Below are 25,388 nucleotides of genomic sequence, written 5' to 3'. Positions count from 1 at the left end.
CTACTCCTGCAGTCCTACCTCCTCACCTTAAGCTTGCATGTCAGTCAATTTACCCATCTGCTTCTATGCAACTATCCCTACCCCATCACCCACTATAGGTGTTATTTTATTCCTCTTTGAATTTCTAGTGCAGATGCTCAGTGAATCTTTGCTAATGAATTTTTTGTTTTTTTGAGACTGAGTCTTGCTCTGTCACCCAGGCTGGAGTGCAATGGCGTGATCTTGGCTCACTGCAACCCTCTGACTCTGGGGTTCAAGGGATTCTCCTGCCTCAGCCTCCCAAGTAGCTGAGATTACAGGCACCCGCCACCATGCCTGGCTAATTTTTGTATTTTTAGTAGAGACGGGGTTTTACCATGTTGGTCAGGCTGGTCTCAAACTCCTGGCCTCAGGTGATCCACCTGCCTTGGCCTCCCAAAGTGCTGGGATTACAGGTGTGAGCCACTGCACTGGGCCACTAATGAATTTTTAATGATACTCTCCTAAGAACTTCATTATGCATACTACTTACATTAATATTTACCTTTTATTGAGTACTTACTATATACCATACACTAGCATAGTACTTTACATATATCATATGTTCAATCCTTACAACAACCCTACAAGTATGGCCTTATTATAGTTATTTAAAGATGAAACAAACTAAGGCATAGGGTGGTTAAGTAAATTCTCCTAAAATCATATATCTGATAAGTGGTAGAACTGGGCCTAGAATCCCAGGATTGGCCAATTTTAGGAAGAGTGCTTTTTCTCCTATATGACATTGCCTCTCATAAGTAATTGAGAGGGCCATTAGTCATTGGTCATGATATGCTTACTCACATAGCTGCAGTATTTTCACGTTTCTCTTTTCCTTAGAGTTTGAATATTTTTTTGCACCAGAAATTTAAGAAGGGTCATTTCTAAGTGGTGGCATTATTAGTGCTTCATATTTCTTTATTGTTTTCTGTCTTAAAAATTATTTTTACCATAAGCCTATGTCACTTTTATAATGAATAAAATGCTATTTTAAATAAAGCACTTCAAAACTTCAATCAATATGTGCTTTAATCTCATGAAACTTTTTAAGAAAGGAATGTAATCCATTGAGCCTTCTCCTTTCCCCCTTCTTACCAGGATATTATCACAGGTAAGAAACAAATATCAAAGAGCTAAGAGCCCCACGGAGTGAGAAAAATGATGACAGCGTGAAAGGTCATGAGACATTCTCCTCAGATCACTCCATGCAGAACATGGAACAAAGTAGTATTGAGTTGGCTTCAAAGATACTCTGGTCTTGAAAGCAAATCAACTCCAACTCACCGTCCACTGCATTGATGAAACAAGAGCAGAAAGGGTTTATCTGCCTCTAGAAGTGAGCTACACTTCCCTCTTCTCTAATTTTCTCTACCTTAAGAGAAAAGAAATTCTGTAGATTCTTAATGAAATGTTTTCTCGTTACAATTGCTAAAACTTAACCTTCAAAATATAACTATGTAGAGCAAAAAATATATAAAATGAGGGTGGTTTATGCCGTGGGCTTTCATCCCGTTCTCCTGATATGAGCAGTGTTAAAGGTTTCCACTCTACTGAAATTGAATAAATGCTAGATAAAAGCAAATCTCTCTCAAATACAAATAGCTGACAAATTTAAAATCACCCAAGGAACACATGATACCAAGTGAGATTTGGGAGGAAACAGCAAGTGATAGCGTTGGCTATTTTAACTATCTTCAGGGTTTCTATAGAGGACAAGTATTAATAAGTGGCTCATGAAATCTCACTTTCACCTCCATGGGCTCATACATGCAGCACACGTGGTACACAGATATCGATGGCATATTGTAAGATAATTTTCCTCATTAGGGGTCCAGTGACAAATTAAAAACAGTGTCATTGGCCAGGTGTGGTGGCTCACGCCTGTAATCCCAGCACTTTGGGAGGCTGAGGCAGGGTAGATCATGAGGTCAGGAGTTCGAGACCAGCCTGGCCAATATGGTGAAACCCCGTCTCTATTAAAAATACAAAAAAAATTAGCCGGGCGTGGTGGTGCACGCCTGTAATCCCAGCTACTCAGGAGGCTGAGGCAGGAGAATTGCTTGAACCCGGGAGGCAGAGGTTGCAGGGAGACGAGATCGCGCCACTGCACTCCAGCCTGGGCGACAGAGCGAGACTCCGTCTCAAAACAACAACAAACAAACAGAAACAAAAACAAAAAAACCCCAGTGTCATTTTGACCATTCTGAGGGGCTGAATAAAGTATTATTACTGGACTCTGGGGTAAGAACATAACTGAGCAGTACGTCTTTGAACAAGCCCAAATTACCCTAATTTTTAATAAAATAACTACTAAAATTGGACTAATGTTTGGGTGTCTCTTTTACCCTATTTACTGAATCTTTAGTTACTGTTAAACATTGGAAACATTAGAAAAAGATCAGAAAAGTAAAAAAAACACACATTTTATGTGAAAGCTCATCCCACACCCACTTGCCATCTTCCCTCCTAGTTTTTGTTCATGTTTACAGCTATGTAAAAATGGCAGGTGATGTCCAATTTTTTCTACTTTTTCACATATCGTGTATCCTTCATGTAGTTCCTACTTTTATTATAAGTTCTAATAGTTGTTCTGTACCCTCTTACCTTTTCTGAATAAGTATATCCCCAGATTCAATTCCTAGGTTAAAGAGGACAGTTTCCTGGCTCCAGGAATACATACATTCCAAATTCTATCCAAAAGGATTTTGACAGTTTTTGCCCACAATAGCAATGTATGAACATGTTGGCAGCAAGAGTTATCAATTATTTTTTGGTTCTATTTTAATTAGGTATAAAATAGTGTTTTATCACTTTGCACTAGTTTAACTGCCAGCGATCACATTTGTTTAATACTCATAATCTGCTTTGTATGAATTCTCAAAATCCCTTTGTTCATTTATCTATTAGCCTTTCATAGTTCGCATAAACTTGAAGAAACTCCTTCCACATTTCTTTGATACAAATGAGAATATTTTTATAAGCCGTTTTCTTTTTATTTTATTATTTTTGAACAAAGTAGTCCATATCATTGTCTATTATTTCCTTTGTAATTTCTTCCACTGCCTAGTCTATCTTCTAAAAGTTATCTATAGTTCATTTTTAAAAATTAAATCTTTACATTCATCTGAAACTTATTTTGGTGTATGGTATGAGGACAGATATAAATTATTTTTTTCCACATTGCTATTTAATGATTCCCAAATAATTTGTTAAAAAATCCTTTCTTTTCATATTGCTTTAGGATACTTACATTGTAACTCACTATATTTTTTAGAAATAATGTCTATTACTTAGTATTTTTATAAGATGATAAACAGATTAGTTACTAAAATACAAATACATTTGGCACTCAAATACAAAGTATTCTGAGTATTGCAATAAAAAATAAAATTATCCTCTACCAACCTCTACCTCATGCCTGTGCTATTCAACTATGTTCAGCCAAGTCTTGATTATCCATAGAAAAATAAAGTGGATAGCACTGGTAATAAAAGAACACAGATTGTAAAATAAAGAAAGTAATGCTTCAACAATGTTTCTATCCATCTTTTTACTGAAACTAATTATCAGAAGTAAAATCGATTGATATGAATTTAGCACTCTTTGCCCAGTCTCAAAGTCCCTGTCAATAACGAGCAGAGAGCTCAGAAATGGGAAAATGGCAGAAAAAAGGAAATTGGTGATAAGGATGCACAACATTAAGGGCCTAGATAATTGATGAGCGAGATAACTAATCTCATAATAATGAAGAACTGACTATACTCTCTCTAGGGTTAGTCCCAAATTTTTCGTTGCTTTTATGTCTGTCCCACTGATACTCTTCCCCAGCGTTTATCTTCTCTTTTATCTTCACAATGACTATGATCTTAATTCCAATATTCACCAGAATCCTTAGGACTGAGAAAAAGACACATGCCCACCCACTTTAAGGCAACAGTTCTCATTTGTTTATTCAGACATGGCCATGACAGTACTTGCTTTGAGACTGGAAACTATTTGACAATAAAAGATTTAAATTGCATGCTACTTTACTTGGGCTCACTATCAACATACTCAAAGGGAGGTGAGGATATCATTAAAATTTTTTAAAAATCCAGTGACAGTTCCTCATAAGTACCAAATGTAGGGACACATCTGTGACATGTGTTATCCTTTGGTTGACTGCAATGCAGGATTGAAGATTAGCTCCCTGATCCCAGACCTGACAAGGAAATTTGCTAGTTTCTGGCTAGCGAAACTCTTTCATGGTGCACAGCAACACCAGCCCTCAGTAGGATATCCTGCAATCTGCTGAAAGGCTAGGCACCTGCTGTGCCTGTGTCAAGAATCTTAAGCTGACCAGGCCTGTTTCTTATTTATTTCTGAAATAAACCTTTTTGAAAGTCACATAATCAGTTGGAAAACAAATTAAATACCAGTTTACAGAATAATAACAAAAAATTTTAAAACCTCCTTTTGACAAACATATGGGATGGGTGTATCACCCCTCATTCTGAGTCCAAACCTCAATGATGAACTTGGATCCTGAGATCTTCAAATTATCACCAAAAGTAAGTCTAAGACTGGGCAAGCAGAGACCCTAAAAACCAAATGTAGTCAATCACTTATGCAGCTATCAGTAGGTTTTGTGTCCAACCAAAGAACAGGGAACTTTTAAAAAATAACAAATTAGGGCCAGGCGAGGTGGCGCATGCCTGTAATCCCAGCACTTTGGGAGGCCGAGGCAGGTGGATCACCTGAGGTCAGGAGTTCAAGACCAGCCTGGCCAACATGGTGAAACCCTGTCTCTACTAAAAATACAAAAATTAGCCAGGCGTGGTGGCACGCGCCTGTAATCCCAGCTACTCGGGAGGCTGAGGCAGGAGAATCGCTTGAACCCAGAAGGCAGAGGTTGCAGTGAGCCAAGATCACACTCCTTGCACTCCAGCCTGGGTGACAGAGCAAGACTCCATCTCAAAAAAAAAAAAAAAAAGCAATTAGAAATGGTTATCTCTGGATTATGGAAAGACAGGTGATTTTTATTTTCTTCTTTTTTTTATTTTCCTGCTTATATTTATTTCCAATGTAAAACATAATAATGCTGTTAGCAAGAAGCAACTAATTTCCTTTAAAACCTTGAAATCATGGGGGCCAGGGGGTGGAGGGAAAATGAAAGCAGAATGTGTCGCGTGTCGGAGTATGTATGAAAGAGAGAGCGAGAGAGATACACATACATAAAACCAGGGACTGAAGAAGACTTTTTGCATGGAGCAAGAATAGATGATATGGTTGACAAATCCTGAAAAGGACCTGGAAGTGATAGATATACCAGTAAATCCCAATATAGTTATGGAAAACAGGTATAGAGGGAGGAGTTGGTATTTGGTTTAAGGAATGTATTGCAGAAACAGGGGAAATAAAATGCATGAGAAAAGTGGATAATGGTAACTGAAGTCTACTGGCTGTTGTGGAAAAGCTGTCAACAGTCTTGACTAAAAGAGATGAACAGACTTTTAGGGGAGGGTCCCAGAGTCTAAAATTCAGTTATAAAATAAATAGAATCTCATTTTTGGTCCATATTTTCCCTTTCCAGAATTTCTTGATGAGAGAACTCATAAAAATTTAATCATTTACATAAGGCCACAAAGATATGTATCAAAAGTCTTAAAACAACACATCTTTTGAACTCAACTATTCCTCTCCTAGGAATTTATGCCAAGGACTAATCAAACATATATGCAAAAGTAAAGGAGTAGACAAATGGTCATTGCAGTATGGCTTATAATAACTAAAAATGTAAACAGATTAATGCTGAGCAATAGGGGATTGCTTAAAAATATTGGCACATTCACATCATTTAATGTTATGTAGCCATTAAAAATGATGCTGAAGAATTACACTCAAGACATGGAAAATGTTCACAATATGAAGTGAAAAAATATTACAAAACAATATGTGATATGGTTTGGCTCTGTGTCCCCACCCAAATCTCATCTCGAATTGTAATTCCCACGTGTCAGGGGAGGGGTCTGGTGGGAGGTGATTGGATCATGGGGGGGATTTCCCCTTTGCTGTTCTGGTGATAGTGACTGAGTTCTCACGAGATCTGTTTGTTGGAAAATGTGTGGCACTTCCCCCTTCTCTCTCTCCTGCTCTGCCATGGTAAGACCTTCTTGCTTCCCCTTCGCCTTCTGCCATGATCCTAAGTTTCCTGAGGTTTCCTAGCCATGCTTCCTGTTAAGCCTGCCGAACTGTGGGTCCATTAAACCTCTTTTCTTCATAAATTACCCAGTCTCAGGTAGTTCTTTATAGCAGTGTGAACACGGATTAATACAGTATGACTCCATTTTTTAAAAGTATGCACACACATACACAAATAGACTAACCTAATATATAATGAAAACATTAATGGTTATTCTCAGGAGATGGAGGATCATAGATTATTTTAAAGTTTTTTTGGAACTTACCTGTATTTTCCAAATTTCATACATATATTACTTTTGTTATCAGAAAAAAAGTTACTTTGAAGAATATTAATGAGGTTATACAAGATCACGTCCTTTGCAAGGACATGGATGGAGCCAGAGGCCATTGCCCTAGCAAACTAATGCAAGAACAGAAAACCAAATATCACATGTTCTCACTTACAAGCAGGAGCTAAATGATGACAAAACATAGACACAAAGAGGAGAATGACAGACACTGGGGCCTACGTGAGGGTGCAGTGTGGGGGGAGAAAGAGGATCAGATAAAATAACTGTTGGGTACTGACTGATGAAATAATCTGTACAGTAAATCCCCATGACACAAGTTTACCTATATAACAAACCTGTGCACGTACCCCTGAACCTAAAATAAAAGTTTTAAAAAATGAGGTTATAAAGAACACCAGGGCTTCAAAAGTATAATATTAATATTTGAATTAGAATATGTGAATATATTGTTACACAATGATGGGAGTTAAAAACTTAATTTTTTTTTTTTTTTTTTTTTTGAGGCAGAGTCTCACTCTATCACCCAGGCTGGAATGCAGTGGCACGATCTTGGCTCACTGCAACCTCTGCTGGGTTTAAGCAATTCTTGTGTCTCAGCCTCCCAAGTAGCTGGGACTACAGGTGTATGCCACCATGCCTGGCTAATTTTTGTATTTTTAATAGAGATGGGGTTTCACCATGTTGGCCAAGCTGGTCTTGAACTCCTGACCTCAGGTGATCTGCTCCCCTCAGCCTCCCAAAGTGCTGTGATTACAGGCCTGAGCCACCACGCCCAACAAAACTTCCTTTTTTTTAAAAGCTGTGGGACCTAGAAATAATAACGCTTCTCAAGATTGGTTAGATATTTTGTCATTTCCTCAAAATGTAAGCTTTCTATGCCTTTACTGTAAGAAAATAACTCCTTTTTACTATAATCTAAGTTTTACCGTAATCTAAGTCCTACAATCTTCAGGGCCATTACCATGTGGCTTCTGTCTGGTTTTAAATTGGTCCAGCAGCCATCAGATTTTTTTGATTGTATAAGCTATCAGTAAACTTTTTAAAATTTATTTTTATTTATCCATTAATTAATAATTTTAGAGAAAACAGTCTCCCTCTGTCACCCAGGCTGGCGTGCAGTGGCACCATCATAGCTCACTGTAGCCTCGAACTCCTGGGCTCAAGCGATCCTCCTTCCTCAGCTTCCCAAAGTGCTGAGATTACAGGTGTGAGCCATTGCACCTGACAAAAAATTTTAAATATGTAGCCACTGCATGATTTCTTTATGTATTATATATCTGCACAGCTATATTAAAATATGAAATATATCTGAAAATGTATGAAAATAGAAATTTTAAATGATGAGATAAACAGGATCTCTAATATTTTCTTCTTATAATCCCATGGATTATTTTATATGTACTGTACTTTGGACGCCACTAGACTGGATGACCACAAAAGATGGGCTACGACCCAAAAAGGCCCACCAAATGTGAATCTCTTCCCTTCAGCCGGTCTACTGGAAACTGAAATGAGGTATTCATCTGTCACTAGTTCTTTAATTTGCCCAAAGGTCACAGGTTATCCAGCTAATGGTCGTAACGGTGGTGGTGATGGTGTGTTTACACAAGAAATATCTTCCAAGTCCATACTCTAGCTTACCTTGCTGCTGCAATTTGTAATCAGTGGAATATGCCTTCCCAATGATATTCCATACAGGCCTTAAGCATCCAAATAGTCCTTCAAGAAACCCACCACTGCCACTGCCTGACCTGCTGAACTGAATCTTTATGTCTTCAGTTCCGCTCGTGCTCTCTCCGTCCACCGTGTTGCTGTTCCCCTGAGACACCGTCATCTCTGATTCATCATGTTCCCTTAGCTGAAGAACGCTGTTCTCAAACTGGTCCCTGGAATCCTCACTTACGCTTGTCAACACTGTTGTGGTGATGGGGCTGTGCGCGCTCTCGATTAGCTCTGTTCGTACCATCCCCTTTTCCTGCTGGTCCTCGAGGAGCTTGGGAGAAGGGTGGTTCCCCATAGCTGTGAGCTCATCTTGTAGTCCATTGAAGGTTTTGCTTTCACTGAAGGGTAAGTGTGGAGAAGAGGAGCAGCTCAGGTGCTCCTGAAAGTTGGCCATTGTGCCATGAGTATAACCAAAGTCCTGAGATGACACTCAGAGGATTTTTGGGACAGAGTTCTGACTTAAGAGAGGGCTCCAAAACCTGAGAAAAACAGGAGGGAGATATGAGATCATCCTTTCTTTAGTATGCACACTACGACACTTCTGTTTGCATTAAAAAAAACTGAAACAATGGGGATTGGTTAACCTGTGGGTTAGTCCATGTGATGGAAATGAGTGCAGCAATGAAAAATTATGCTGTGGAAGAGTATTTGTGAACATGGCAAAATATCCATGACACATTAATATAAAAAACAGGTTAGAACAGTATGTACAACATTAACTTAGAAATTTATTTAAAAGGACATACATACAAGAAAAAAGACTTGAAGGAAAAAATCCAAGGAATTAACAATAGTTAATTTTAGGTGGTTAGATTTGGGAGAGGTTTATATTGTTGTGATTTTCAAGGTATTCTAAGCATTCTGTATTAATATCTATTATCTTTTTTTTTTTTTGAGACAGAGTTTCGCTCTTGTTGCCCAGGCTGGAGTGCAATGGCGCGATCTTGGCTCACTGCAACCTCTGCTTCCCAGGTTGAAGTGATTCTCCTGCCTCAGCCTCCCAAGTAGCTGGGATTACAGGCATGGATCATCACACCTGGCTAATTTTTGTATTTTTAGTAGAGACAGGGTTTCTCCATGTTGGTCAGGCTGGTCTCCAACTCCTGACCTCAGGTGATCCAACCCCCTCGGCCTCCGAAAGTGTTGGGATTACAGGCATGAGCCACCGCGCCCGGCCTATCTTTTTAATCAGAAAAAATTCCTTCCCTTTCTACAAGGGAAATTTAGTTGTTCTGATATACACATCTTTATTACAAACTACATCCTCTGTTATAAGTTGCTACTCATCTTTTCTCTTTGCTTTCGTGTCTTATCTACTGGGGCACTGCGTCACTTTATAAGGCATTCATTAAGTCATGGTGATAAATGTCATGTGTCTGTGACAAGACAAGTTTCTAAGATATAAAATTTGTTTTTATTGTACTGCACCAAATCTGGGGTAACACAACTAAGCCCTAGCTCTTTAAACTTGTTCTTTGCTTCTGATCTGTCCATTAGCACCATTTCTTGCGGCCACCTAACCTTTAAAAGTGAAGATTTGTTCTAGATTGGCCAGATCACGCATAGTCAATCTTAAATTTATTCAAAGTATGTTCTTTTTTTTTTCTTTTTTTTTCAGACAGAGTCTTGCTCTGTCACCTAGACTGGAGTACAGTGGTGTGATCTCGGCTCGCTGCAACCTCCGCCTCCCAGGTTTAAGCAATTCTCCCGCCACAGCCTCCTGAGTAGCTGGGATTACAGGCACGCACCACCACGCCCAGATAATTTTTTTTTTTTTTTGTATTTTTAGTAGAGATGGGGTTTCACTATGTTGGCCAGGCTGGCCTTGAACTCCTGACCTCAGGTGATCCACCTACCTTTGCCTCACAAAGTGCTGGGATTACAGGCATGGGCCACTGCGCCCGGCCCAAAGTATGTTCTTATCAGAAATGTACTTTCTTTTTAAATCCCTTTGTAACAGTCATTCCTTCCCTCACTCTGTACTAAGCATCTAGAATATGCTAGAGGTCAGGGTATGAAGATGACCTCATTTTGCAGAGAGGGTAAAAGAAAGACCAACAAAAATTGACAGAACAGTGCTTATAATGGATCAAGTAAGTGCTCTGAGAGCACAGAAGAGGGAGGAATAGTTTCAGGGAAAGGTGCTCAAAGGTGGTAACTTTTGATCCATTTGAAGGAAGTGTAGGCATTCATTAAGCAAGTCAGGAAGGTGTGAGTGAAAGAAGAGGGGGAAGGTATTACAGGTGTGGGGAAACCGTGAAGGAGGGCATGGAAGCTTGAAAGACTATAGAACAGATGAGAAATCCAAAGTGGCTGGAATGTAGGCTATATATAAGTGCATGCAGAAAGACATGAATGGACAAATAGGTAGGGGCTAGACTATAAGGAGCTTTGCATGCCAGGCTGAGTTTGAGGTTTTATACTGAAGGTGATGGGGAGCCATAGTATCTTATATTGCGGGTTATGGATTACAATAGACCCTCTCAATTTTATTATTTTCTTATCTTTGTAACTGAGACCTAAATTTTAAACCTTTTATTCATCACCATATCCCATGAATAGCCTGTATTAGTGAACCAATGAAAACATCTTATCCTTGGCTGGCGTGGTGGCTCACGCCTGTAATCCCAAAACTTTGGGAAGCCAAGGTGGGCAGATCATGAGGTCAGGAGTTCGAGACCAGCCTGGCCAGCATGGTGAAACCCCATCTCTACTAAAAATACAAAAAATTAGCCGGGCATGGTGGTGCATGCCTGTAGTCCCAGCTACTCAGGAGGCTGAGGCAGGCGAATTGCTCGAACCCAGCAAGTAGAGGTTGCAGTGAGCCACGATTGTGCTACTGCACTCTAGCCTGGGCGACAGAGCGAGACTCCATCAGAAGAAAAAGAAGAGGAAGGAGAAGAGGGAGAGGGAGAGGGAGAAGGAGAGGAAAATACCCTATCCTCTGAATTATTATTCATTCACTGAGCTCCTATTACATGGTATGCAATGTGTTAGGCATTAGTAAACGACACATAGGTTCCTACCCTTTGGGAACTCACAATCTAGAAGGAAAGACCAATAGATAACAGCCACATGGTTAGATATGGGACAAAGATATGTATAAGGTGCAATGGGAGCTCAGAAAAATAAATATAAAATGTGTCTAGAGATGTTATAAGAAGTTTTGTTTGAATTGAGTCTTGAGGGGTGAATTAATGGTCACTAGGAAAGAAAGACTAGGCATTCCAGGTAGTATGAGGAAACAGCAGGAGATAACTCTTAGAAAAAGTAGGCAAAGGCTAGATTATGGTAGGCCTGTATGACAAGCTAAATCTTTGGGGTTTTATCCTCATGACAACAGAGAGCCATTAAGGAATTTTAAGCAAGGGAGTAATTTGGTCAGATAAATTAAAATCACATCTATAGAAGTAGAGGTTAGATTCAAAAGGAAAGACTAAAGGTCCAGTTAGAAGGTATAGTTCAAAAAGAAATGACTTGGACCTGAACGAGTCAGTTAGCAATGGCAGTGAAGAGGACAGGAAAGATTTAAGAGGTAGAATTGGTAAGATCTAGTAATTGATTAGACATGGAGGTGGGTAAAGAAAAGGCGGAGAGGAAGACTTTTCAAATCACTTATTTGGAATAATGAATAGACAGACAATGTCAATAACTGAGATATGAAATGCCAGAAAGAAAGGTTTGGAAAGAAGATGATTAGCTCAACTATGGACATACAGAATTTAAGGCCTACTATGCATCATGCACTGAGCTAGGGAGCTAGGCTTTTACTGATGCTATCTGATTTTAAAAAGACACTTTGTAGAGAGACAGATTGGAAGAAAGATAAAGATGGGGCTCATTTATCACAGGAGCAGAAGTTTCCAGATCATAAAGCTAAATTTAAAATGTATTTATTGAATATATACTCAGCCTGCACAACATGGCAAAAAACACAAAAAATACAAACATTACAAAAAATACAATAATTAGCTAGGCATGGTGGTGTGCGCCTGTAGTGTCAGCTACTTGGGTGGAAGGCTGAGGCAGGAGAATCCCTTGAGCCCAGGAAATCGAGGCTGCAGTGGGCTGTGTTTGTGCCACTGTACTCCAGGCTGGGCAACAGAGCGAGACCCTGTCTCAAAAAAGAAAAAAGAATATATACTGAGAATTGTGCCATGCACTAGCCTAGATTCTGTGGATATAGAACATTACTGTTACCATTACTATTTTTAATAATAAATAAGACAAAGTGCTTTACAATTTACAGAAGCCTGTTTACATAATCAGCAATATACTGGTAAATCAGCTCTTTCCAAAACAACAGTAATCTTATTTGTAGTGTTTGCTCATTTCCCTGGTGTAAATATTCCCACCATAGTAGATTTCAAGCTAATAAAAGTTTAACAACTTGCTTGCAAAGTTTCTAAATATTTGACAATTGGCTCTTACAAGTCGGTGTATAAGCCAGCTCCAGCACCATAATCCTCGTAATAATGTCATTTCTATTTCACAAGAGAGGAAATTTCTCTAAGGTAATATACTCAATAAGTAATAGAGCAGGAATTAAAATCTAGCTCAGATTCCCCAAATCCTTTGCCTTTTTTACAACACCACGGAACCTTTTATAACTCCTCACTTTCATAGAGTGCTTTCCAGGTTAAAAAAATGCTGTTATCTGTGATCATTTGATCTAAGTTTTTTTTTTTCTTTTGCGACGGAGTCTCGCTCTGTCGCCCAGGCTGGAGTGCAGTGGCGCAATCTCGGCTCACTGCAAGCTCCGCCTCCCGGGTTCACGCCATTCTCCTGCCTCAGCCTCTCCGTGTAGCTGGGACTACAGGCGCCCGCCACCACGCCCGGCTAATTTTTTTGTATTTTTAGTAGAGACAGGGTTTCATCATGGTCTCGATCTCCTGACCTCGTGATCTACCCGCCTCGGCCTCCCAAAGTGCTAGGATTACAAGCGTGAGCCACCGCGCCCGGCCTGATCTAAGTTTTTGATCCCTAGGTAAGGAATCCAGAACACAGAATGATTATCCCTATTTTTCATGGAAGGAAATGAAGGCCTAGAAAGAGGTAGATGCTAAAGGTCACAGAGCCAGGATGAAGTACCGGGTTATTTTCCCTAATCATGACACTCTCTCCTGTACCAGGCAGTCTCTGAAGACACGGTTCCTATCCTGTCGAAGCTCACGGACTACTTACGGAACTAATAATTACACTGAAGGAATAACCTCCTGCCATCATCCCCCATGACAAGTGAGCCATATTCCGTTCTACAGAGCCAAGAGAGATGGGAACAATGGTAAAAGAGGTAGGATTTGAGATGGACCTTTGAAGGTAAGGTGTGTAACAGAGGGAAGGAAATCAGGGGCGAATAAGAGCACTGGCAGAGGCAGGGAAGCGGGGATGACCAGAGCATGCGTGAGGGGGTTGCTGACCCAGAAACAGCAGTGGCTAATGTGGGGGAGCAGGTGCAACAAGGGTAACTCCTGCCTCCGCACGTGGGCTCTGAAAGCTTACGATACAGTGCAGGTGATTCTTCCCTCCTAACAAACCAGAGAGATCACTTTAACTGGACGGGGTTAGGTTAAGAGGCACTTAAATTATAGGGTATGGAGAAATCTAGGCCTTGAGAAGCTGCCTGGGAATATAAGGTTAGGGCAGGGGAAGAAAGAAGAAAAACCGGAGCCCTTTGTTACCGACACCATTCCACCCACTCCAGCCTCCCCTCCCCTGTTCTTTTCGTGTTCGTCTCTGAGCTTCGACATTACTGACCTCCTCATTATGCTTTCTGGCTGATCACTTGCCACAACCTTGAGCTGTCTCCTGCCTTTGGCCTCTCTAACCTTGCCCTGCCTGGTCCCTTTTAAGACTGCTGATTTCATACTATCTGACCTGGCCACTGACTCAGCAGTTACTTCCGGTCTGCCTTGGCTGCTGGGACTCTTGGTTATTCTATACAGCAGCAGTCCCCAACCTCTTTGGCACCAGGGACCAGTTTTGAGGAAGATACTTCTTCCACGGACCCGGGACAGGGGATGGTTTCAAGATGGTTCAAGGGCATTACGTGTATTGTGCACTTTATTTCTATTATAATTACATTGTAATACATAATGAAATAATTCTACAACTCACCATAATGTAGAATCAGTGGGAGCCCTGAGCTTGTTTTCCTGCCAACTAGACAGTCCTATCTGGGGGTGATGGGGGACAGTGACAGATAATTAGTCATTAGATTCTCATAAGGGGCACACAACCTAGATCCCTAGATCCCTCACATGCACGGTTCACAATAGGGTTCGCACTCCTATGAGAATCTAATGCCCCCACGGATCTGACAGGAGGTGGAGCTCAGGCGGTAATACGAGTGACAGGGAGTGGCTATAAACACAGGGGAAACCGCTCGCTCACCCACCTGCTGCTCACCTCCCGCTGTTCTGCCCAGTTCCTAACAGGCCACAGACTGGTACCAGACCGTGGCCTGGAGGTTGGGAACCCCTGCTATACAGCACAAGTCCTACATGCTGTTGGCTCACATGAATTGCATACACAAATATATATGTGAATTTCAGCCAAACACTTGTGTGATTTATTTTTTTGAATCAAACTATCAGACTTTATATTAATTCCTTGTAAATTTCTACTTTGTCAATTTTTTATCCTGAACTTCTGCCCAATGACATAATGTTAGGATGAGCTCATACACAAAAAGTTAGAAAAACACATGTTTGTTTTGTAATTTTTTTCCTATCTCTAACAGGTTAAGGATGAATGTAAAGTGGACCTGTTCCCACTGGCATGAGAATGAGTCTAATCACAGTCATCACACGCAGTTTGATATTTAAGAGATCAGGGGAAAACAAGACAACCAAGGAATATGGTTCAACCCACTTATTTCACATATGAGAATCAAATTTCAGACAGATTGCCGACTTGCTTAATATAACATCTGACCAGTGGCAGAGCTGAGATGAGTCCTCCTTCCTCAGCCCAGCTCCTTCCACTAGCATGGTTGTTTGTTTATTTGAAGAGAAACAAATAGCCATGGTATCATGGCCACTGATGACAAAAACAATAGCAAGTCACAGTGCTATTCTAGATGCACTAAAACTATTCCCAAGGAAACACTAGTGCCCACCTAGCGGGGTCACCCTGCGCCTATCCACAGGCCAGCGGGAGGCTACCCACTGACTGCTCTCAGAGTGGGCAGAGGTGAGGTAAACCTCAAGGTGTGTATAAAGATGTGTAGTCAAATAGGCTTCCCTCATGCTCACCAAGAATATCCAGTCCAACGGGACCCAACAAAGGCAGAGAAATAGAGAGGTACAAGAACAAAAGGAAAGAAAAACCATCACCATGGCTATATTCAAATATGATCAGAGCTGACTCTACATTTAAGAAGAGTGTAGGAAGCTAAAAATACCTAAGTTTTACCTGGGTTTCTATGTACACCCACACACTGCCACTGCACAGCGAAGAGACTGTTAGGTGGAAACTGCGGGAACACAGGTGGTTCCACCATCTCTGGCTGTCTTCTGCCCTCTCGGTTCCTCTCTTCTTGTGCAAATCTGGCTCAGGTACCCTCATGGGAACTGATTGTTTGATCCTTTCAGTTCATAAGAAATCAAAACTAGTATAAATTAGAAGGAGACAGAAAGGAAGTGGGGCAAGATTTTTGAATGCTGAGAGTCAAAGGGAAAAAGACAAGGAACACTGGAGGGGTAAAGGGCAAGTTTGGAATGGCACCCTTATCAAAAGAAAGTACTATGGCAGCCAGGTGCGGTGGCTCATGCCTGTAATCCCAGCAGTTTGGGAGGCTGAGGCAGGCAGATCACCTGGGGTCAGGAGTTCGAGACCAGCCTGCTCAACATGGCGAAACCCCATCTCTACTAAACATACAAAAAATTAGCCAAGCGTGGTGGCAGGCGCCTGTAATTCCAGCTACTCGGGAGGCTGAGGCAGGAGAATCACCTGAACCCAGGAGGTGGAGATTGCAGTGAACCGAGATGCTGCCACTGCACTTCAGCCTGGGCAACAGAGGGGGACTCTGTCTCAAAAACAAAACAAAAACAAACAAACAAAACAAAACAAAAAAAGAAAAGAAAAGAAAAAAGAAAAAGAAAGTACTCTGGGAAGGTCTGTAGGTGAGGTGATGCTACTGCCGCCCTTACAGCAGGTACCGGTCCGCAAAGGGTGCAGGAAGTGCTCCCATATCTGCCCTTGAGGAACACTTTCCCTGCCTTCTGAGTTTCTTGGCCCCAAGAGGAGGAAGTGGTTTGTGCAAAATTAGTAGGCAAGAGTTGGAGACAGCAGCAGCTGTGCATTTGGCAGGGCACTGCCAATTTCTGGAAATTACCTTGGTTTTGTGCCAAGATCCCAGGATGCAATGTAGAGAGAAAGAGGAATGGAGGAGGTAATGTGGCCAAATAGCCCTTAAATTCTTGGATTTCTATCATAGAATACAATTTTTCCCATGTTACTAATTGAGGATTTTTATAATGATCAGATTTTAAATTTTATATCATAAATATGAATAAATCAAAGATTTTGGACAATTTAGCCCCACAAAGTTTTCGATGTGACTAAAATTGAATAAAAAATTAAATTAAGCATTATTGCTACAAGGTTTATTGATTGACACTGAGCTCTTTCTAAGCTATCTTCTCTTTACTTGGCATCTTCTTGCCTGTCTTTAAAAATGAATGCAACACTGCCATCTTAGCCTTCTGGTCATTTCTCTAAAATTCATATAGCAGTTGAGAACATAAAATAATTTCTGCTGCTAGGAGCATCAATCCAATTTTAAAACTTAGATTACTTTACTTGTGCACAGTAATAACATAAAATGATCTTTCCAGGATAGAGGTCTGTCACCCAGATCTTAATTTGAACTTTGAAAACATTAGCTAGCTTCTTCGAATGGAGTTATATGATTAGAAATATGTGACTTCAAATCAGATAAAAAGAATGGCCTACAATTGTGCCTTTATCCCTACTTACTCTCTTAACTGTGGACCATCTTCTGAAACGCCTATTTGAGGGAACAATAAAAACTCAATCGACAAAATCCACTGACCTACGTCATTTCATCTTCTTTATAACATTTCATTCAACAATTACGCATTCAAAAATATTGATTCCATGTTTACCATGTACCTATATTTTCGGTTAAGATTATGAATGTTTAATAATCTTGAAGTATGCTGGAGACAGCAAAAAAATAAAAATTACAAAGAAGCAAATTCTCCATGGTGACAAATTACCTTTTGAATACCAGTACCTATAAATGCAACTGTGATTACAGTTAAAATAAGGTTATTGTAGGCTTTAGAATGAATAAAGATACTTCATTTTCAGAGTAGTAGTCTATAAATTTATCACGAAATAGAAACTTGTGAGGCTTCAAAAATGCCTTAAGTCAAACGTGAAACATCTTGACCAAAGGAATGATTTATCCATAAATCATATCATAAATGCTATCTCCATAAATCTTTAATAAATAATATATGGTATTTTAAGTATTAATATTCAACGTTTTCTGACCTAAATCCAGCTGCCATATGAATGATAAAATCAGTAACTTTAAATGTTTTAAAAATAAGATACAGACAGGTCGGGCACGGTGGCTCACGCCTGTAATCCCAGCACTTTGGGAGGCCGAGGCGGGCGGATCACGAGGTCAGGAGATCGAGACCATCCTGGTTAACACGGTGAAACCCTGCCTCTACTAAAAATACAAAAAATTAGCTGGGCGCAGTGGCGGGCGCCTGTAGTCCCAGCTACTCAGGGGGCTGAGGCAGGAGAATGGCATGAGCCCAGGAGGCGGAGCTTGCAGTGAGCCAAGATTGCGCCACTGCACTCCAGGCTGGGCCAAAGAGCGAGACCCCGTCTCAAAAAAAAAAAAAAAAAAATAAGATACAGACATATATGTACCTTTAAATATATAAATATTAATAGGCATAAAAATTTAAAATGTGTATAATTGAGTAACCATTTTAAGAAATTAGGTTTAAAAGGTCAACAGTGGTTATTACTGTTGTTCTTTGAAGTTTTCTATATTTTTCCAAATTTCTACCATTAGCATGCATTATTTGTTTAATCAGAGGTTTTCAATACAAATCCTTGTTGCTTTAAATGCACAGATTAATGGGCCCACTTCACTATATTTGCAGATATGAAAAATGATGTGAAATGTTAAGGATACTGTCAGGAAAGCTAATTGTCACTGTGTGCTGAGGCTTGCAAACAGGCATAAAAACAATTATAGGCCGGATATGGTGGCTCACGCCTGTAATCCCAACATTTTGGGAGGCCAAGGTGGAAGGATCACTTGAGGTCAGGAGTTCGAGACCAGCCTGGCCAACATGGTGAAACCCCAGCTCTACTAAAAATACAAAAATTAGCAGGGTATGGTGGTGCACACCTGTAGTCCCAGCTACTCAGGAGGCTGAGGCAGGAGAATTGCTTTAACCCAGGAGGCAGAGGTTGTGGTGAGCCAAGATCATGCCACTGCACTCCAGCCTGGGTGACAGAGTGAGACTCTGTCTCAAAAAAAAAAAAAAAAAAAAGAATTATAAATTCAAAATGAAAAGAAAAGTGAACTTAAAAAGATGACAATGAGCAAACAAAAGTTAATGACTCCTATTTTGTTTTTACCTTTTCTACTGATGAGATTCACATTTGACTCTAGAAAAGGCAGAATGATCATGATTAAGAGAACTGAAACCCAAAACAGGTGAAAAGACAAGAACATACATCAGTGTTTTGATTGTTTCCAAGTTCTAAGGTCCAGATGAATTACATGTGAAGGCACGAAAACTCTTGCATTTAGGATTACAAAAACAACCTTTGGTAAAGAATTATCTTCAGGAACTATGAGCAAGACAGTCGTTCATGGAAAAGTAGAAGATAAAGAAATACCCTATTTTTTTAAAAGGAAGATTACAGAATATGTGGAACTATGAACTTACATTGGTCCCTGACAAGATACTAAGTATACAGTAGGCATTCATTAAATGCTAGTCCCTTTCCTTCTTTTCTTTTCCTTTTATTTTGTGACTGTTTCCTCTCTTTTTTGGAACTCTAGGACTTTCCTAAGCTACATAGTTTAGGAGAACAAGAATTGAAATGGTTTAAAAATTATTATTAAACCTAAAAGTTAAAAGAAAAAATAAAATTAAAATTATTTTTAAAGAATTTGTTTTATAGCTGGGCAAGGTGGCTCATGCCTGTAATCCCAGCACTTTGGGAGGCTGAGGCGGGAGGATTGCTTGAGACCAGGAGTTCAAGACCAGCCTGGGCAACACAGTGAGACCCTGTTACTAAAAAAAAAAAAAAAAAATAGCTGGGCATGGTGGCATGTGCCTGTAGGCCCAACTACTCACTAGGCTGAGGATCACTTGAGCCCAGAGGGTCTAAGCTGCAGTAAGCCATGATTGCTCCACTGTACTCCAGTCTGAACAACATAGCAAGGCTCTGTCTCAAAAAAATAGTGCTATTATATACACTTGAAAGTTATTTCTTGTCCAATCTATATTCAGATGTACTTCATCATATTGAGAGCAATATTGTAAGGGCTTGAGAGAGAAGGCACTAGAGGAAGATGGACCTGGATTCAAATCGTAATCACTAACCTCACCATAACTCTCTCTAAGCCTCAATTTTGTCATCTATAATTAGTAGTAACAACAGAATCCAACTCATAGAGTAGATGATTATACGAGATAGTATATATATAATACATTTACCCTCAATATTTGTTAGCTATGCAAATCTTTAACTAGAAAAATTAGAATAAACAGATATATGTCAATATGCTCAATATATATGTGAAATCAAGGGGAATAAAAAGAAGGGCAAGGGAAAGACAAGTAAGCTTTTCCTTAGGAAAGTGATAAGATGAGAAAAGAGAGCGAAGAAGAGGGGAACGGGTTGATATATATAGAAACTGAGGCAAGCTGAGCTTGTAACATCCATTTGGTATTATGAATGAAAGCACAAAGAATCAATAAACAGTGAGATACCAGGTCAAAAGGGTAAAAGCAAGATGGAAAATAGGAGACAAAAATCCCAAATGTATGCAACTTCTTTTTCATATTTCATTTCCTTTGTCTTTAATTACAACAGTTATTTTTACATTCTAGGTTTTAATTAAATTGCACACACAAAAAGGAAGGTTCTACATGGCCATAATATTTGGGAGAATATTAATACTATGTAGTTCTAGTATTTGGGAGAAAAAAATTGGCCAGGCGCAGTGGCTCACACCTGCAATCCCAGCACTTTGGGAGGTCGAGGCAGGCAGGTCACCTGAGGTTGGGAGTTTGAGACCAGCCTGACCAACATGGAGAAACCCCATCTCTACTAAAAACACAAAATCAGCCAAGCGTGGTGGCACATGCCTGTAATCCCAGCTACTCGGGAGGCTGAGGCAGGAGAATCTCTTGAACCCAGGAGGCAGAGGTTGCAATGAGAGAAGATGGTGCCATTGTACTCCAGCCTGGGCAACAATAGTAAAACTCTGTCTCAAAAAAAAAAAAAAAAAAAAACCTCTGGTTTTAATATTGTGATGTTAAATTAGGAGATGATTTCATTGATTCAAGAAAGTATCTCTAGGAAAACATTGCTTATGCTTTAAACATAAGAATAATTAGACCAGGGCAGGCATGTTGGCTCATACCTGTAATCCCAGCACTTTGGGAGGCTGAAGCAGGTAGATCACTTGAGCCCAGGAGTTCAGGACTAGCCTGGGCAACGTGAGAAAACCCCGTCTCTATTAAAAATACAGAACAAAAATTAGCTAGGCATGGTGGCACATGCCTGTAGTCCCAGCTACTCAGGAGGCTGAGGCATGAGAACCTCTTGAAGCTGGGAGGCAGAGGTTGCAGTGAGCCGTGATCGCGCCACTGCACTCCAGCCTGGAAGACAGAGTGAGACCCTGTCTCACACACACACACACACACACACACACAAAATATATATATATATATATGCCATTTGGGAAGTGATGGATAGTGTGCTGCTTAGTAAGAATAGGCTGGCTCTGCTCTCAGGAGCTTCATGACTCTAAGCAAGTGAGAAAGGAGGAAAAGTCTTTAAAAAATGTGTTTTAAGAGTAGCAACAGGATCTCACTATATTGCCCAGGCTGGTCTTGGACTCCTGGCCTCAAGCAATACCCCCACCTCATCCTCCCAAAGTGCTAGGATTACAGGCATGAGCCACCATGCCTGGCCAAAAAATCTTTTTGAATGAAATTATATTATGGAAATTTTCTTTTCTCATTAAATTCATTGTCAGTATTTGGATTGTTTAGTTGGACAGTAAAATATAACTAGAGATATTAATATATAATACATTCTATACTTATTTTATACTATACATTAAAATCAAATAATTCATTGCCAGTTTAATATTTAGGGCTGTTGAGGAGCATCAGTAACAGACTTCGATTTCCAATGACATATATGAAAGTTCTCACAAAGCTGCAGATTCTACACACTGTTCCTGGGCAAGTCCTAGATATACTTGGCAGGCAAGAGGCCATCAAAAGTCCTTCTGCTATCCTTGCGTTGCTTTTTCAGGCCTTTCTTAAGAATGGTAGAATCATAGATGGTTCAAGTTCGGAGGGAGCAGTGATTGGGCCATGCCTTCTATTTTTCAAGATAAACAACTAAGTCTCATAAGTTTGTAAGAGTAGAATCAAACATTGTTTATCTCTGTACCTTGTCCTTTTTCTTTTCCCACCGTCTAGCCTCAGCACCTAGTGCAGAACCTGATATAATATGGTGGCATTCACTTTTTTTGGATGAGAAGACTTTACACTCACACATAGCAATGTCATAACATATTAACAACATTTATTGAGATTATGTGAAACTGCTCTAAACACGTTTCCCATATTAACTTATCTAATCCTCACATCAACCCTTTGGGAAAGGTATTATTATTACCCCTTGACAATAATTGGTGAAAAATTGGGGCATAGATAGTTTAAATGACTCACAGCTACTAAGTGGTGAAGACAGGAATCGAACCCAGTTCCTCTCCAGTTCCAGAGCCTGAGCCCAAGACCAACCCCTTAACCACAACACTGTATTGTCGATATTATAATGGGCTTCTGTTTAACTATAAAAGGTCTAGGTCAGAAAAACATGGAATAGGCTCATATTTTATCTTGAACTTACGTTCTAAATTTAGGATGAAAGGTACGAATTCTTAGCAATAACTAAACATAATTGGAGAATTCTAAAATATGCTCACTTTCTGTAGGGTTTACTCCATTCTGGCTTTTGTTTTGTTTTGTTTTTTGTTTTTGGAGATGGAATCTCGCTCTGTCGCCCAGGCTGGAGTGCAGTGGCACAATCTCAGCTCACTGCAACATCTGCCTCCTGAGTTCAAATGATTCTCCTGCCTCAGCCTCCCGAGTAGCTGGGACTACAGGTGCGTGCTGCCACACCCAGCTAATTTTTGCATTTCTTGTAGAGGTAGGGTCTCACCATGTTGGCCAGGCTGGTCTTGAACTCCTGGCCTCAGGTGATCCGCCCGCCTCGGCCTCCCAAAGTGCTGGGATTACAGACGTGAACCACCGCGCCCAGCTCCATTCTGTTTTTAACATTAAAACTCTATACTCGCATCATCCAATATTGTAGCTTCTAGTTATATGTAGTTATTTAACTTTAATTAAAATTAAATAAAATAAAGATTTAGTTCCTCAGCAGTACTAGTCCATTTTAGGTATTCAGTAGCCACATGTGGCTAGTGGCAACCATATAGGACTGGGAAAAAGAACATTTCCATCATTACAGGAAGTTCCATTGGACAATGTTGCTCTATGCGCTTTGTTCATATTAATAGATTGGTCTGTTATAAGGATTAACCAACATTGTGGCTCCCTTTGTACATGGGGATTTGCTAACTGCACAGTACTCCACTACCTTCTTTAATATGACAGGTTTGCAACCATGTTTTAGTAATATTTGTGAATGTTTTAAGTATAGCTCATTCTGATGATGATTCATCAGGATCAAACTGAATTGGGGATTTTATCTTTTAAAAGACTGTCCAAGGAATCATAGCCGGATGTCTAAAAGGAGCCAGAGGAATAATTTTCAATATCTAAGTAGGTTCATTTGTGGAGAATCTAAAAAATGAAACTAGATTACTGCTACCATCATTCCTTGAAGCTCCTAATCATAGGACCAGTGTGGGTGAAAGGTAGAAACCTAGGGGAGGGCTAATGGAGGAGAAGGTGAATAGGAACAGAAGTTTTACCAAATCACCAGAAGTATGTGTCACTTCTCAGAGGAGACTGTATTACAGATAACCAGGACAAAAACTCCAGGATGAACAAAGCACTCCTGACTCTGGATGCAATGTCAAATTTTAATAGAGCAGTAACTAAAGCCAAATCAGTGAGAGATCCTATTGTTTTAGACTTTTGCATTTCTTGTGACTTACTGTTGTTTTTGCTCACAGAAGTAGTCCTGAGCTTTAATTTTTTAAATTAATGATTCAATCAAGATGATACTCTAGAAAATGTGTGATAGAACATTTTGAGCTTTACCAACAATAGAAATTTGAAATTGTCAAAGATTGGCCATTTTTCACTTGTCTTATGTCACTGTTTTGGAATGACTTTGTGCTAGAGTGTAATCCATACCCATTGTTTAATTATTCATTGAGGGTAGTTTCAATTTCTACTCCCAATATATAGCTGAAATTTGCAGACTACTAAAGGATCCTAGATAAATTCCATCTGTCCAAAATGAGGATGACAAGGAAGAACATCAATAAATATTAATTATTGATTCTAAGTGCTAAAAAATGATAAATATATAAGACAGTTCTAATGGAAAGAAAAATAAATGCAAAATAATAAATTATTTGTGACGGAAAACAATATGTAGTCCCTCAATACAAAGATTAATATTACAAAGGATAGAATTTAAAGACATATTTAGGTTGGGTGCAGTGGCTCACACCTGTAGTCCCAGCACTTTGGGAGGCCCAGGTGGGAGGATCACCTGAGGTCAGGAGTTCGAGACCAGCCTGGCCGACATGGTGAAACCCCGTATCTACTAAAAATACAAAAATTAGTTGGGTGTGTTGTACACGCCTGTAGTCCCAGCTACTCGGGAGGCTGAGGCAGGAGAATCACTTGAACCTGAGAGGTGGAAGCTGCAGTGAGCTGAGATCATGCCACCGCACTCCAGCCTGGGCAACAGAATGAGATTCTCAAAAAAAAAAAAAGACATAACTGCCTCCCTTTAGGAATCATAATTTGAATTCATTACAAGTGCACATGGTTTCATTAAGTGCTCCTAAAAAGTTGCATATAAATCACATTTTAAAAATAACATTTAAAAAAAAAAAATAATAACATTTAAAAATCACTAATAGAAATTACTATTTGAAGTATCACTGATAAATCTACTTGCAAAATGAAGAATCCTTCTGAAATGCTAATAATTGCTTTATTATTGTACTTGTTTGCTTAATTCGAATTTTCCGTTGTTTCAATGTCTGGTATTAGTTGTTTAATTAAATGTCAATTTCATAGCTCTCAATAAATTTGATTGAGTAGGTGGTATGTCCAGCAAATCTACCTGAGAAGTCAGTATTTGTCATGGGCTTGGAAATCATGTGCCCAAACATGTTAGAACTGTGTGCGAAATAACAGTAATAAGATTTTGTACAAAGGCTTGATGACTCTTTGTATGAGTAAACTGTGAGGTTTTGTACATGGGTTTCGTGACGTACATTCTGGCTATGTGCAAATGTTTTTCCCTTCATTTTCTGATTTTTTTCCTGTGTTCTAAATAACTGATTGCAAATTCATGTGTATGCATGTCTAGCTGTTCCTGAAGCATGGTATAATCTACAGTTAGGACATCTCATAAAGTGAGGACAAAGAAAGACAACTCTACTTGAAGAAGCCAGGAAAAACCAAGGGCTCTTTTACCTAATTCTTTGCTTCCGACGATAGCTTTTGAAGGGGGAGTCATTGTTTTTTGTGACACCTGTTTACAAAAAGAATGGGTATAACATAAACATCACTTACTTCTCTTAATAGTCCATGAAAGAATCTTATTCATATGCTGAACCTATTTTTCTTTTTTCTTTTTTTTTTTTTTGAGACAGAGTCTTGCTCTGTCACCCAGGCTGGAGTGCAGCAGTGCGATCTTAGTTCA

At 39.7% G+C, this 25,388-nt stretch overlaps 1 protein-coding gene across 9 annotated transcripts in view; it reads right to left on the bottom strand.

The window, feature by feature from the left end:
- Positions 1 to 25,388, bottom strand: part of MAP3K13 (mitogen-activated protein kinase kinase kinase 13) — a 206,514-nt gene that overhangs the window by 51,624 nt on the left and 129,502 nt on the right. For 7 of the 9 annotated variants that reach the window (XM_063621924.1, XM_063621920.1, XM_063621923.1 and 4 more), the window contains one exon: positions 8,136 to 8,695. In XM_063621924.1, coding sequence (XP_063477994.1) covers positions 8,136 to 8,610 — 475 coding nt within the window. In that variant the 5' untranslated portion in view covers positions 8,611 to 8,695. Of the gene's footprint in view, positions 1 to 8,135; positions 8,696 to 20,877; positions 20,897 to 25,388 lie in introns of those variants that run through there. The other 2 variants (XM_063621927.1, XM_063621928.1) reach the window with 2 other exon arrangements.

The sequence above is a fragment of the Symphalangus syndactylus genome, chromosome 17, assembly GCF_028878055.3.
Source record: "Symphalangus syndactylus isolate Jambi chromosome 17, NHGRI_mSymSyn1-v2.1_pri, whole genome shotgun sequence".
NCBI lineage: Eukaryota > Metazoa > Chordata > Mammalia > Primates > Hylobatidae > Symphalangus > Symphalangus syndactylus.
This window is presented reverse-complemented; position numbering and strand designations above follow the sequence as displayed.